The sequence below is a fragment of the Rhinoderma darwinii genome, chromosome 7, assembly GCF_050947455.1.
Source record: "Rhinoderma darwinii isolate aRhiDar2 chromosome 7, aRhiDar2.hap1, whole genome shotgun sequence".
Classification (NCBI taxonomy): domain Eukaryota; kingdom Metazoa; phylum Chordata; class Amphibia; order Anura; family Rhinodermatidae; genus Rhinoderma; species Rhinoderma darwinii.
Window position 1 is genome coordinate 45,278,881 of NC_134693.1, and position 15,834 is coordinate 45,294,714.

A 15,834-nucleotide genomic window follows, 5' to 3' on the forward strand; every position below is an offset into this window, starting at 1 on the left:
AAGCACTCACCAAAAGTTACCATTGACTTCATCCTTTCTGTGGCACAACACCAGCATCCAACTGTCCTGCTTCAATGGAAGCCAATGTATTAACAGTAGTGCAATATTTACATTGACACGATGCCATGGTCACACTCAATAGAAGTCAAAGAAAATCTTGCATTACCACTAGAGTTGGAAAGAGACTTCGGTTCCAATAATAGCTCAAGTCGAGGGATATTGTGAAAAAATCACATTGTGTGATTCGAGTCAACCCTTGTACAGCTTTGTAGCCATATTTCCTGGGCCTTAGATTGACACTCCTATATTTGTCACTATAAGGTGATAATGTCTGTATAAGTGAATGACTGAATATATAATGCATTGAATGAATGAGAATGATTTAAATAAAATTGAGGGACGGCGTGAATCTACTTTTACTCAGATGATTTACAGGGTGTCTTGTATCAGGCTTAAGAGGAAATACCGTTGCTGGAATGAAGTAATGTTCTAAAATCCATACCATGTATTTTCTGGCAGAAATTAGGTTAATGCTTGAATGTAAACTGAGGCCGGCAGAGGGTCTCCTTAATTGGACTCATTCCAGTGGTGAGGGTTCTGAGTGACAGCTAAAGGATAACAGAGCCTTTATTTTCATGGCTCGTTGGGGGCCCTCTGTTTGTAGAGGGTAACAACACTACACACCAGATGGTCTCAATTTCAAATTCCAACTGGAAAACTCACGACATCATGTAAATGCATTCCAGATAAATGGAGACATTTTACTTTTTATTAACAAAAAAAATAGAACAGAAAATGTGGAAGGCTAATCTGTGTGGCCTTAAGGAATTAAGAAAGAATTTTTCTTAAATCCAATTTGGCCAGAAACACTCATTGAATTTTGTGAGTGTTTAGCTTTCAATCAGAGTTGAAGAAAGAATGGACTCTACTGCAAATAAACACTGTCCAATCCAGCTTTCAGGACACATGTAATGGCTTGGCTTGCCTGAAAAGTGCATTTATATTACAAATAAAAAATCACCAAAAACTACAGCACACACCTTTGAAAAGATTCATATACCTGTGTATAAGCACAAATAAATGTGCTACACATATAACTCAGCAGTAAGTTATATATTTTACACACATAAAAATACTAAAAAATATATAAAATGCCACATTATCAGATAGTGCCCCAATAATTATATAGAAGATTCATTTAAGGCTTTATTCCACTCACAGCCTGAAAATTCAAGCATGACGACAGTTAACGCTAGTATGCCCTCCCCCTATTCATGTCATAGTCCTAGGGGTCAAGGAAGCAGTAATGTAGGGATTTGTTTGGTATGGTCCTCTTACTGGACAGCTGGTGATCACTGACTGAAAATTTTTGTTCCTTGACTAAAAAAAAGAGTTTTTGACACTTTGCTGATCAATGGTTTTCCAGTATGAAGGCTGCCGCTAATAATTTAATAAATTGTAGTATCGTATCTCTGGAGAACAGGAAAACAACTTAAAATGGAAGATGAATACTTTTGCTTTCATTACCAAAGACTACATACATACCATAGCAAAAAAGGTCAAGGAATTGAAATGCCAAAAAATATAAATAATACAAGATGTTTCTATTCTGGAAACCAACTTTTCCTAAACAGTTAAAGGGGTATCCCCATCTCGGAAATTTAAGGCATATCCACAGGATATGTCATAAATGTCCGTGAGACGCGGGTCTCACCTCTGGGAATCTGCTCTTATCCCTGACCCCTGTCCCACCTTCTGGATCCCGGCCAATGAGTTACGTGGTTGCCGGGTTTTCCGGAAACAGCGCGTTTTGCTACGCTGTTGTTCCGGAAATCCCATAGAAGTGAAAAGAAGTTACGAAAATTGTGTAGAACAACGAACCACGCGGTTTCTGTACCTCCTGAGTTATGGAAACAGCACGGCTTGCTGTGTTACACTATTTGTGGATATGCCATAAATGTCTGTGGTGAGAAAAACCCTGTAGATATTAACTCTTCTGTATGCTCAGAGAATATGCTGTGGTGATAAATGTATAGAAGAAGGAAGGGAAAGGCAATAGAAAATGCAGATCACTGGGGGATCAAGCCTTTTTGCCTACAAAGCTGCTGATGGTGGTGATGGTGGAAATGGTGAAGCAGGAGCATGTCCTAAAACCACACAAGCAAATTAACTACACATTATACTTTTCAGACACTACTTACCTCATCATCTTTATACCAGGAAAGGCTTTCAGCAGTAAGAATAAACCAGTAGTCCTTGGACCCTCCTTTCATAATACTGATGTTGCTTATAGTCAACCATCCTTTCCGAATCACCTACACAGAACCAATGAATTGAATTTCAGTTTTCTGTAATTGTTTTTTTAATACACTAAGAAAATGAACAAATTATTTATGGATATTTAGTAGGTTTATATCCTGAAGATGTATTAGTTTTGTTATTCAGAGTCCCTAAACCCCAATCACTTCTTTGCAGCATGGATTCCGTCTATTAGTTAAACTTGATACAAACGTCCTATTTTGTTTCTTTCTTGACAATATAGCCAATAATCATAGACAGCTAAAAGTTAACCCATAAATTTAACAACCCCCAAAAAATGATAAAGCAGATAAAAGATATGTCCATAGATCTGATACTAATATGAACACATTAGCAGCATTTACTGTAAACTGTAAAATGAGGATAATTATAATCACAATGACTTGCAGGGAAAATGAAAACAAAACCAGGGATGTATCTATTTCTTTATTATGGACACTTGACATCAGTCCTCTTTTATAGACTGTCCAAGAAATTATGGTCGTTGGCAACTCTGGTAACAAGTTATAAAACCCATTAAGATTGATGAGACTACATGATGAGCACTGTGACCCCCACCGATCGCTACAACGAAGTGGCAGAAGCGCTCAGGTGAGCACTGGGTCACATGGTTTCTGATCGGCTTTTCTCAGAAAGCCGATGTAACGGTGTACGGCCTCAATAGAAAGTCTATGGGCCCGTACACCGCTTCATCGGCTTTCCAAGAAAAGCCGATCAGAAACGAAGCGGCTCAGCGCTCACCAGAGCACTTCTGCCAATTTGTTTTAGCGATCGGTAGGGGTCTCAGTGCTCGGACCACCACAGATCAAAACTTCTGACATGTCACTATGACATGTGAGAAGTTTTCTGAAATTTTAGTTACCCTTTAAAGAGGCTCTGTCACCAGATTTTGCAACCCCTATCTGCTATTGCAGCAGATAGGCGCTGCAATGTAGATTACAGTAACGTTTTTATTTTTAAAAAACGAGCATTTTTGGCCAAGTTATGACCATTTTTGTATTTATGCAAATGAGGCTTGCAAAAGTCCAAGTGGGCATGTTTAAAGTAAAAGTCCAAGTGGGCGTGTATTATGTGCGTACATCGGGACGTTTTTACTACTTTTACTAGCTGGGCGTTCTGACGAGAAGTATCATCCACTTCTCTTCAGAACGCCCAGCTTCTGGCAGTGCAGACACAGCCATGTTCTCGAGAGATCACGCTGTGTCGTCACTCACAGGTCCTGCATCGTGTCGGCCACATCGGCACCAGAGGCTACAGTTGATTCTGCAGCAGCATCAGCGTTTGCAGGTAAGTCGATGTAGCTACTTACCTGCAAACGCTGATGCTGCTGCAGAATCAACTGTAGCCTCTGGTGCTGATGTGTCCTCGCTCGTCTGACACGATGCAGGACCTGGGGAAGTGACGTCACAGCGTGATCTGCCAGAAGCTGGGCGTTCTGAAGAGAAGTGGATGATACTTCTCGTCAGAACGCCCAGCTAGTAAAAGAAGTAAAAACGCCCCGATGTACGCACATAATACACGCCCAGTTGTACTTTTACTTTTCAACACGCCCAGTTGTACTTTTGCAAGCCTCATTTGCATAAATACAAAAATGGTCATAACTTGGCCAAAAATGCTTGTTTTTTTAAAAATAAAAACGTTACTGTAATCTACATTGCAGCGCCGATCTGCTGCAATAGCAGATAGGGGTTGCTAAATCTGGTGACAGAGCCTCTTTAAGTCCCCAAAGCAAAGCTGCCAAAATGAGTTCATCCCCACCCTTTGTGTGGAAGTAAACCTTACCAATACAACACAAAACTATTTACTTTCTACTTTTATGCTACATTTGACAGTTATTATAACATACACCCTGCGGTAGCACCACAAGAAGGTTTTTGGTACATTATAAATAAAGTGTCCAGTCAGCGGCACAAGTTATTATGCATAGTCCTGGATGGTTAGTGAAATGTACTGTGCTTAGTCTCAGATGAGCCAGTAGAACATCATTTGCACAACCTCGGGTGGCTCAACAATACATTCTGAGGGCAGTGCCAGGTGATTGGTGAATTGTGTGATCACTTCTTGGTGACCTTGACGCTTATAAGGACATTACCAGAGAAGCAATGAAATCTTGAGCTAATCTTGCGAGTCACTTGTCCTTTCGGTATGTGTGATTTTACGGTGAAAAAGGAAATGGGGCAATGACATGGTCTTCAAAATATTAGGAGGTGGTATTGGGTGCCCACTGCTAGCTAGTGTGTAGGGCTATGTTCACACCACATTTGTGCCCTGTGTCCCTTTTAACTGAAAAAGGCCCTTCTATAATGTAAAACCAGACAAATATAAAACTAATGCAGAAGCCTTTGTTTTGTCTCGTACTGCTTCAATACTAGAACGATCATGTGCTCTTGGACAAGTTAGAAAGTTGCTGGCATGAAACGGAGCAAATCAGGAAAAAGGGAAACACATGCAGCAGTAGCAGGGACAGGAGATAATATTGCAGCTGTCAGCAGGGTACACTTGTCAGGATGAATGAAGGATGACACGGTTCCTTCCCTTTAGGTTCCAGTGAGCTCAGTTGGGTTACATACTGTCCTATTCAGAATTCCTGCAGTCTCTACATGGATAAAGTAACAGAAGGAAATAACTTTGAAAGATTACTTAGGCTTGTAAAAACACCCATCTCCCTCCCTTCCTCTGAAGATCAGGTCAACAGGAAAATATAACTTTCTAAAAATGTCCTGCTTTTGTTAAAACAGCGCAGTTTAGCCACTATTATCATGGATCATCTATGGTCTCACTATCAGGCAACAGGCACTATCTCGTGTAAACAAATCCTAGCCATGAGATCCAAAACCCAATAGAAAATCAACTGTAAGGCTTCATTCACATCTGCGCCAGGGACCCGTTCTGACGTTTCGTCGGAACGGGACACTGACTGACACAAATGGAAACCATAGGTTTCCGTTTCTATCACCATTGATTTCAATGGTGACGGATCCGGTGCCCTTTTGTCTCTGTTGTGCAAGGGTTCCGTCGTTTTGATGGAATCAATAGCATAGCCAGGGTCCTGTTCCGACGGAAAGCTCTGACGTAACATCGGAACGGGACCCTGGCGCAGATGTGAACAAAGCCTTACATGCTCATGTCGTGTATGTCAATCTGGACACCAAATTCACACCACTAGTATCCTTGTCTGATTTTATGATTAAAGAGGTTGTACAAGATTAGAAAAACATGGTTGTTTTCTTCCAGAAACAGCGCCACACCTGTCCTTGCACTGTGTCTGGTATTTAAAATCAGGTCCATTAAAGTTAATGGGGCTATGCCTCATATACAAACAACCTGTGGACAAGTGTGGCAGTGCTTTTGGAATAAAGCTGACATTTTTTTCTAATCCTGTACAACACCTTTAACCGCTTAACGACACAGCCAATTTGAGTTTTTTTCATTTTCTTTTTTTCCTTCCCGCCTTCCAAAAGCCATAAGGCTGGATTCACACGAGCATGTTCGGTCCGTAAAGGACGGAACGTATTTCAGCCGCAAGTCACGGACCGAACACACTGCAGGTAGCCGGGCTCCTAGCATCATAGTTATGTACGACGCTAGGTGTCCCTGCCTCGCTGCGGGACAACTGTCCCGTACTGTGATCATGTTTTCAGTACGGGACAGTAGTTCCACGGAGAGGCAGGGACTCCTAGCGTCGTATATAACTATGATGCTAGGAGCCCGGCTCCCTGCAGTGTGTTCGGTCCGGGACTTGCGGCCGAAAAACGTTCCGTTCTTTACGGACCGAACATGCTCGTGTGAATCCAGCCTAACTCTTATTTTTTCATCAACATTGCCGTATGAGGGCTTGTTTTTTGTGGGACAATTTGTAGTTTTTCACGGCACCATTTATTGTACCGTATAATGTACTGGGAAGCTGAAAAAAAATATCTGTGAGGTGAAATGGGCAAAAAACAGCGATTACCCATTTTTTGGGTGTTTTGCTTTTACGGTGTCCATCAGGCGGTTAAAACTACAAAGTCACCTTATTCTACAGGTTGATACAATTACAGTGATACCAAATCTATATGTGTTGTTTTATGTTTTACCACTTTTAGAAAAAGAAAAATAGCTGCTAAAAAAAAACAAACAAACAAACAGTTTTGTGTCACCATGTTCTGAGAGCCATGACTTTTTTATTTTTCCATCAATTTAGCGATGTGAGGGCTTAAATTTTGCGGCACGAGCTGTAGTTTTCACCGATAACATTTTGGGGTACATGCGACTTTTTGATCACTTTTTATTCTATTTTTTTTAGAAAACTAAGGTGACCAAAAAACTGCAATCTGCATGTTTTATATATTTTTTTTACGGCGTTCACCGAGCAGGTTAAACAACGTTATATTGTGATAGTTCAGACTTTTACAGATGCAGCAGTACCAGTTATGTTAACTTTTAATTTTTTAACATTGCTTTAGGGAAAAAATGGGAAAAGGTTTTTTTTTTAAAACTTGTAATATATATATATATATATATATATATATATATATATATATATATATATTTTTTTTTTATTTTTCTTATTTTTTTCAGCATTAAAAAAAAAACGTTATTTAACTGTTTTTTTTACTTTTTTTTTTTTATTAGTCTCCCTAGGGGACTTGAACCAGCAATTGTTGGATCGCATGCATGATAGACAGCAATACTAAAGTATTGCAGTATAGCGTAATACTGACAGTCTCATTTGAAGCCCTGCTAGAGGCTGAGCTTCAAAGGAGTACAAAGATGGCAGACCTGGGGGCCTTCATTAGGCCCGCAGGCTGCCATGACAACCATCGCCCCCCCAGGGACATGTACCTATTTCTTGAATGGAGCCCTCTGACCTCCATCATACCTTGTCACACTCCCGCTGCTCTCCAGCCACTGTCTGAGGAGGTGGTCGGAAGTACGAAAACAGCCAAGCATGCTGAGCTACGTTGTTTCAGTACCTCCTATAGAAGTGAAAAGGAGATATGGAAACAGCGCAGCACGGTGAGCTGCGCTGTTTCCGGTACTCGGTAGCTGATACAGTGGCCGGTACTGGTTAGTACTGATCCCAAAAAAACATTAAGACGAGTGGTGTGATCAGCGAAGACCAATTCTACTGAGCGATACTAAACATTGCTCTTTTTTCCAAAGTATGTATATATATATATCTTAATCTCTCTCTCTGTCTCTCTCTCTCTATATATATATATATATATATATATATATATATATATATAAATGAATTTCTGTTGTCTGTTCTTCATGCACGGCCAAACGACTGGACCAATCTGATATTTGATACATAAGTAAATCAGACGCTTTCAAAGATTTTACACTGGGTTTCAGCTCTCTAGGGCCTAGCGTTCGAGGTATTCACAAATTGCAATACAAAAGCAAATATGGCACCACTGGATTTCACATCAATGGTCATCCTCCATATCACTGCCACCACTGGCTTCCACATCAAGGATCCGCCATCATATCAAACCAGATGACATGTATTAGCCAATAGAAGCTCACAGGTTCTTAATTCTTAGCTTCACTGACATATACACTATTTTATACCAAGGTCCCATAACAACCCAGTCATTTTTGTTGTACACCGGGTTTCCATAACAATCCAGCCATCTTTCTTTACTTACCGTGAATGGATTGTACCTATACTACACTGTACCTGTCACGGCTGTGGTTGCGGACCGTTCCTTACCTGGCGATGCCCGTGACCACAGTCCGTTGACTTTCTGCCTGCGTCTACCTCTTAGGAGACGCCAGCACTCGCGGCCGGCCGACCCTGCTCTTCCTGTTAAGGTGTCCGTGCGCGAGCTCGGCCCCAGTTTTAAAGGGCTAGCGCGCACATGTTAAAAGTTCCCCAATTAACCCCTGTCCATCCTGGACTATAAGAAGGGCTCCGCCCTGCCACTCCCTGCCTGAGCATTGTTGTCATTTTCCCATGTTTGTCTTGCAAATGGTCCCTTAGTGCTTTCCTGCTCACAGTGTTCCCATGTCCTGCCTCCTATTTCCTGTATCCCGTGCTGTGTCTTGCTCCCGAGCCTGTATCGTACATGAGCCGTGCCTTGCCTGCTGGTATACGCCACGTCTGCTGTCGCCTGTCATCCCTGAATACCATCCGCCACGTCTGGTGCAACCCACCACCTCCAGCCCCATCTGTGCCAGAGCCCTTGCCGCCATCCAAACTATCTCAGATACCCTTGTGCTACACTTCTACCATAGACTTTGTGCATAGACTGTGAGTTGGTCAGCTGCCTCATAGCTACGGCGGAACGGCCTAGTGGGTCCACATACCCAGAGATCGTGACAGTACGCTCAGGCCATGGAACCCGCTGGCCAGCCTAAGACCACAGTTCAGAGGATACAGACGGATATGCATGACCTACGGGCACGGCAGGATCAACTCCTTGAGGCTGTACACTTTATCATGACCCGACTGGATCAACTCCCTGTTCCCCCTCCAGAGACTACTGCCATTCCACTGCCCGTTACTCCTCCTGTTTGTTCCGGATCCACAGTTTCGCTGCCTCTTCCTCCTCGCTATGACGGTGACTCTAGAGCCTGTAGAGGGTTCATCAATCAATACACCATTCATTTTAGACTATGAGTTCATCTCTTCCCCTCTGAGGAGGCCAAAGTAGCATTTATTATCTCCCTCCCCGCTGGCAAAGCCCCCGCATGGGCAAACCCCATCTTGGAACAACAGGGACCTGAATTCTTAGACCTAGCCTTGTTCCTGCACTCTTTCCATGCCGGGTTGGAGGAGCCGGGCCGAACATCTTCTGCCGCAGCCACTCTGCTAACCCTCAAACAAGGAGGCTCCACAGTAGGAGAGTATGTCATCTGTTTTCGTACCCTGGCAGCAGAGTTGGCAAGGAACAATGAGGCTTGGTGGCAACCTTTTGGCAGGGACTGTCCTCACACATCAAGGACGAGCTAGCAGCCCGCGACCTTCCTTCTACCTTGGATGCCCTCATCCTGTTGGCCACCTGGGTCGATATGAGGCTCCAGGAACGCAATCAGGAGATTTGGCAGGAGAGATGGGTTCACAGACTAGCACTCTCGTTCCAGAGACCACTATTGGCTTCCCCTGTTGCGCTACCTGAAGAACCGATGCAGGTAGACAGAGTCAAGTTGTCCGAGCAGGAGAAACAGCGCAGACGCTCCTGGTTTATGTCTGTATTGCGGCCTTCAGGGTCATTTCGTGCACCAATGTCCACAGAAGCCGGGAAACTCCTGCACCTAGGGTTGGGTTGGAGAGGGAACTCTAGGGGGGACGACTCCAAACATCAAAACCTCTTCCAAATGATCTATTCCTGTGACTATCATCTCTGGAGAGACATCACATTCCTCCTCTGCCTTTCTTGATTCCGGAGTAGCTGCAAATTTCATCCAGCAGGATTTAGTGGATCGTCTACATCTACCCACAGTTCTTCTAGAGAGACCCCTGGCTGTTGCCTCTGTAAACGGACTACCATTGCCCGATCCTATTGTGTCTATCACTAAACCGTTGACAAATCGGGGGTTCTTCACTCGGAACAGATCACCTTCTCCGTCCTGCCTAAAGCCGTCAATCCTGTCCTGCTGGGCCTGCCTTGCCTCCGCCTACATGCTCCGGTTCTCGACTGGAGTTCCGGAGAGGTCCTCCACTGGGGTCCCAAATGCCTTGCCCGCTGTCTGCCATAGGTTCGTCCTGTTTTGCCTCCACTGCCTCAGTCACTCTCTGATCTACTGTCACAATATGCCAGTTTTGCAGACGTCTTCAGTAGGAAGGAGGCAGAGACGCTCCCCCCCACTGCCCTGTTGAATTACTTCTTGACGCATTGCCACCTCGAGGTCGAGTTTACCCTCTCTCCCTGCCAGAAACCCTAGCCATGTCTGCCTATGTTAAGGAGAACCTCGAGAGAGGAGCCGGATTATTCTTTGTGAAGAAAAAGGACGGATATCTTCGCCCATGTATCGACTACCGGGGCCTAAACCGAATTACGGTCAAGAATAAGTACCGCCTACCACTCATCTCTGAACTTTTTGATAGAATTCGTGGGGCCCAGGTGTTCACAAAGCTGGATGTACGCGGAACTTAAAATTTTATCCGTATCCGCAAGGGTAACGAGTGGAAAACCGCATTTAACACCCGAGACGGCAATTATGAATACCCCGTGATGCCTTTTGGACTATGTAACGCCCCAGCTGTGTTCCAGGAATTTGTGAATGACATTTTCCGAGACCTACTGCATGTCTGTGTAGTGGTCTATCTGGACGACATCCTGATTTACTCACCTGATTTGTTGACACATTGGAAGCACGTTCTCCAAGTTCTCTTGCGGTTAAGCGAAAACCGTCTATATGCTAAACTTGAGAAATGTGTGTTCGAGAGGAACTCTTTGCCCTTCCTGGGCTACATTGTGTCTGACCATGGTCTCAAGATGGATCCTGAGAAGGTGAGATCCGTCTTAGAATGGCCATGACCTCAGGGTTTTCGTTCCATACAACGATTTCTGGGATTTGCCAACTTCTATCGGCAGGTTATACCGGACTTCTCATCTCTGACTGCTCCAATCTCGGTTCTCACCAAAAAGGGGGTGAACGCCAAGATCTGGCCTCTGGAGGCAGAATCTGCGTTTTATGATCTCAAGAGCGATTTCACCTCAGCATTTGTTCTCCATCACCCTGATGCTTCTTGGCAATATCTTCTGGAGGTGGACGCCTCTTCCGTAGGTGCGGGAGCACTACTGTGTCCAAAGAATTCCAAAGGCAAGATGTTTGCTTGTGGCTTCTTCTCAAAATAATACTCCCCAGCAAAATGCAACTATTCCATTGGGGATCGGGAATTGCTGGCTGACAGTTGGCCTTAGAGAAGTGGAGAAACTTGCTGGAGGGTGCTATCCATCCTATTATCATCTATACAGACCACAAGAACCTCAAATACCTACAGTAGGCCCAACAGTTAAATCCACACCAGGCCAAATGGTCGTTGTTCTTTGCCCGATTTCAGTTTTTGCTACACTTCCGTCCTGCAGACAAGAATGTGAAGACAGACGCCCTGTCTCGTTCCTTCGAAACCAATGACTCTGAGGAGACCCCTTAATACATCGTAGATTCTTCTAGGATTATTGCTGCTAACCCCCTGCAAATTAGAGACATGCCGCCTGGAAAGACTTTTGTCCGTCTTGCTGACAGGAAGAGAATTCTCCGCTGGGGCCACAACTCTAAACTAGCTGGGCACTCCGGTGTCCGTAAGACACAGGATTTGATAGCTCATCACTATTGGTGGCCCACTCTGCCTGGTGATGTTGCGGACTGTGTCTCTTCATGTATGAACTGTGCCTCGAACAAATCTACCTGCTCAAAACCTGCTGGCCTGCTACTACCCCTGCCCGTTCCTGATGCCCCTTGGCAGCATATTGCGATGGACTTTATCACTGACCTTCCTTCTTCTACTGGATGTACTACAATCTGGGTAGTAGTGGATCGTTTCTCAAAGATGGCACATGTTGTTCCACTGACTGGCCTTCCGTTTGCCCCTCGCCTGGCAAATTTGTTTATTCTACACATCTTCCGCCTCCACGGCCTTCCTCTGCATATTGTCTCGGACCGGGGAGTACAGTTTACATCCAAGTTCTGGAGATCCCTGTGCAATCTGTTAGATGTAAGACTGGACTTCTCTTCTGCCTATCACCCACAGTCCAATGGTAAAGTGGAGAGGATCAATCAAATTTTGGAGACCTATCTCCGCCATCTCGTTTCTGCCCAACATGACAATTGGGTACAACTTCTGCCTTGGGCGGAATTCTCGTACAATAATCACACAAGTGAGTCTACTGCCTCGTCTCCCTTCTACATCGTGCACAGCCAGCATCCTCGAGTTCTGCTTCCTGTGCCGGCAATGACTCAAGTACCAGCAGCTAATTCTTCTTTTGGGGCGTTTATTCACATCTGGCAGGAGACTAAGCCTGCAATTCACCAAGCAGTGGACCGCATGAAAAAGAATGCCGATAAAAGGAGAAAAGTTCCTCCTCAGTTCTCTCCTGGAGTCAAGATCTGGCTATCCTTGAGAAATATTCATCTCAAGATACCCTCCCACAAATTCACTCCCAGGTTCCTCGGTCCTTTAGAAGTTCTGCAACGGATTTACCCTGTATCCTATAAACATTCCACGTGTCCCTCCTTTAGCCTGTGGTTCTGAAGCGCTTCAGTAAAGCTCCTAGGTCTGCAGTTGCCCCCAGCGGGTCGTCTGACGTGTTCGAGGTAAAAGAGATTCTGGACTATAACAGAATAGGAGGAAGAACTTTCTATCTAGTGGACTGGAGAGGGTTTGTTCCTGAGGAGAGGTCCTGGGAGCCAGAAGAGAACCTCAATTCTCCTACCCTCATAAGGAAGTTCCTCTTACGCTCCGGACCTAAAAAAGGGGCCGTAAGTGGGGTACTGTCACAGCCGTGGTCGCGGACCACCGCCATTCCTTACCTGGCAACACCCGCGACCACAGTCCGTTGACTTCCTGCCGGCGTGTCCCTTAAAGGGCCTGCGTGCGCACATTTTAAAAGTTCCCTAATTAACCCCTGTCCATCCTGGACTATAAGAAGGGCTCCGCCCTTCCACTCCCTGCCTGAGCGTTGTTGTAGTTTTTGCATGTCTGTCTTGCAAATGGTCCCTTAGTGTTTTCCTGCTCCCAGTGTTCCCGTGTCCTGCATCCTATTTCCTGTATCCTGTGCTGTGCATTGCTCCTGAGCCTATATCGTACCTGAGCCATGCCTTGTCTCGTCTGCTGGAATACTCCACGTCTGCTGTCGCCTGTCATCCCCGGATACCATCCGCCACTTCTGGCGCAACGCTCCACCTCCAGCCCCATCTGTGCCAGAGCCCTTGCCACCATCCGGACTATCCCAGGTAGCCTTGTGCTACACTCCTACCATAGACTTTGTGCATAGACTGTGAGTTGGTCAGCTGCCTCTCCGCTACGGCGGAACTGCCTAGTGGGTCCACATAGTCTTAGATCGTGACAGTGCCCATACTGGATTTCAGCATTCTCATAAATGTAAACCCTTTCAGATCAGTCATGCCTCCAAAAAGGAACCCTGCACTTGGACGAACGACTCCTGCAGCAAAGTGCATGGGTGCTGCCCAATATGCTGAAACCTCTCAACAGACCCAAACCTGACTCCTGGCTGATAAGATAGGGTCCTCCTCTATATCACATCAGATGACCCGTAATAGTCAATAGAAGACTGCAGCAATTTAAATAAATAATAATCTTTTAGAATAAAAATGTATATATTTTGTAGTAAAAGGTTTATTTATTGGATATGTTGGCTTCATATCAGTAAGAAATCTTTAGTTTTGAACCACACACACAAACAAATAGACCTGTGAAAATATACACACACACTGTAAGGGCAAAAGTATTGGGATTTCATTGCGTGAAATCCGCAGAATATTACATTAGTAGCAAAGTGGATGACATTTGAACAAATCTCATCCACATGATACGTAAAAAAAACGCCGAAAAAAACATTTATAAATTGACCTGAGTTGCAGATTTTTAGTCCGCAGCATGTCAATTTATGTTGCGGCTTTCTTGCTGCAAGTTCTCCCCATTGAATTTAATGGGGAGGTTAAACCGCAACAAATAGTAGATGTTGTGAGTTTTGCAGAGGAAAAGCTACGATCCCACCGCAAACATCACAACTCATGAAAGAAACAAAAATCTCATACTCACCCACAACTCTCTGCTCCTGCATCCAGCCTGGCCTCCAGGGATGATGTTTCATCCCATAAGATCGCTGCAGTGGTCACATGGGATGAAACGTCATCCCAGGAGGCCAGGCTGCAGGACTTCAGAGCGACGTGTCGCCATAGCTACAGGTAAGTATGATTTTTTTTTCGCAGCGGACAGTCCAGACGAAAAACTGCACCACAATTATTGTGTTTTTTCGGCCAGAATTCCATGTGGCGTCCAGGGCGGATACGCTGTGTGCTTTTAAAGAATAAAAATTGATTGACTATAATGATCACACAAGTCAGCGAGAGAAAGTTACTTCTAAAGTCTTTAGTACATACAAAACTCATAATACCACATATAGTATCTAAAACATTGTACTAGAAAGTGTTGACTTCAGTGGAACACTTGTATTTGAAGGGGTAATTCAGCAGATGTTTCTAAATCTTATGCTATTGTTTCAAAATATTTTAAGCATGGGCCTCCTAAATACTTACACGTGTATTTATTTTAACCACTCACAGCCCAAGAGAGTTGCAGATGTCGGATAAATTGCATCACATTTCACATTAATGTACTTTACCCTTATATGATCCAGGGGCTTCTATAAGAGAACAAAATATTTCCTTCTTTGCTAGGTCTAAATAGAAGGTCCGGCTCATTAATCTCAATAGCTGTACTTCTAGTTTTTTACAGAATGAGTTATAGAGATCCATGTAGAAGCTCATGTACAACATCACTATGGATTTAATTTGTCAAGAAAAGTGGCAGTAGAAGATCTTGGCGTTTTCCCCCCACTTGACCCGGGGAAGGGTTTAGTATGATAATATAACAGAGATTTGATTTTGTGGGGAACAAGGCAAGAGAGAACTGACCTAATGGTCAAAACCCTCTTTATTTGTATGACGTCAAACTGTGCCGGGGTTAAGTCAGCCATGAGAATCATAAACGCAGTACCCTGCATACATTTCTAATAGTAGGAAAATGTGTGTTGCAAGGATCGCAGTGGCCACACTTGTCTACCGGGCCCCTGGTAAAAACAGCCCATCAACATGAACCAAATTTATCTAGGGAAATGGCAAAAATGTATTGATTTCAGTGACACGTTTCAGGAAGAGGCCAAATTACTTCACATATCATATGTATAAAATGCAAGATCTCATTTTTGATCACTAATGTAGGGCATGCCAGAAAGCAAATAGCTGATGAAAGGGGTCTCATATTTTACCTACAGTATCCCACCTACACTGTATGGCCAAAAGTATGTGGACACCCTTCCTAATTACTAAGTTCAGGCGCTTCAGCCACACCCGTTTTCTGCTTCGATCAACTGTAAGTGCTATTATTGTGAATTGGAAGTATCTAGAAGTCAGAACAGCTTAGCCACGAAGCGGTAGACCACGCAAACTAACAAAGCAAGGCTGCCAAATGCTGAAGCACATGGCATTTAAAAATCGACAAATTCTGTTGCATCACTCACTACAGAGTTCCAAACATCAGCACCAGGACTGTGCGTCAGGAGCTTCATGAAATGTGTTTCCATTGTCGAGAAGCTAAACACACACCTAAGATCATGATGTGGTGTACAGCACACCACCACTGGAATCTGCAGCAGTGAAAACTTGTTCTATGGAGTGATGAATCACGTTTCGCTATCAGGCAGTCTGATGGGCGAATCTGGGCTTGACAGAAACCACCAGAATGCATAGTGCCTACTGTAAAATTTGGTTGAGGAGTGATAATGGTCTGGGGGTGTTTTTCAGGGTTTGGGCCAGAGCTCTTATTTCCACGAAGGG

The 15,834-nt window shown here is 44.2% G+C and overlaps 1 protein-coding gene and 1 long non-coding RNA gene across 2 annotated transcripts in view; one reads left to right on the top strand and one right to left on the bottom strand.

The window, feature by feature from the left end:
* The window catches only part of LOC142657846 (uncharacterized), a 484,403-nt gene that overhangs the window by 314,344 nt on the left and 154,225 nt on the right, over positions 1-15,834 (top strand). The window lies entirely within an intron of this gene.
* The window catches only part of DNM3 (dynamin 3), a 194,078-nt gene that overhangs the window by 130,081 nt on the left and 48,163 nt on the right, over positions 1-15,834 (bottom strand). Inside the window, exon 11 of the mRNA XM_075832025.1 lies at positions 2,202-2,315. Coding sequence (XP_075688140.1) covers positions 2,202-2,315 — 114 coding nt within the window. The remainder of the gene's footprint in view (positions 1-2,201; positions 2,316-15,834) is intronic.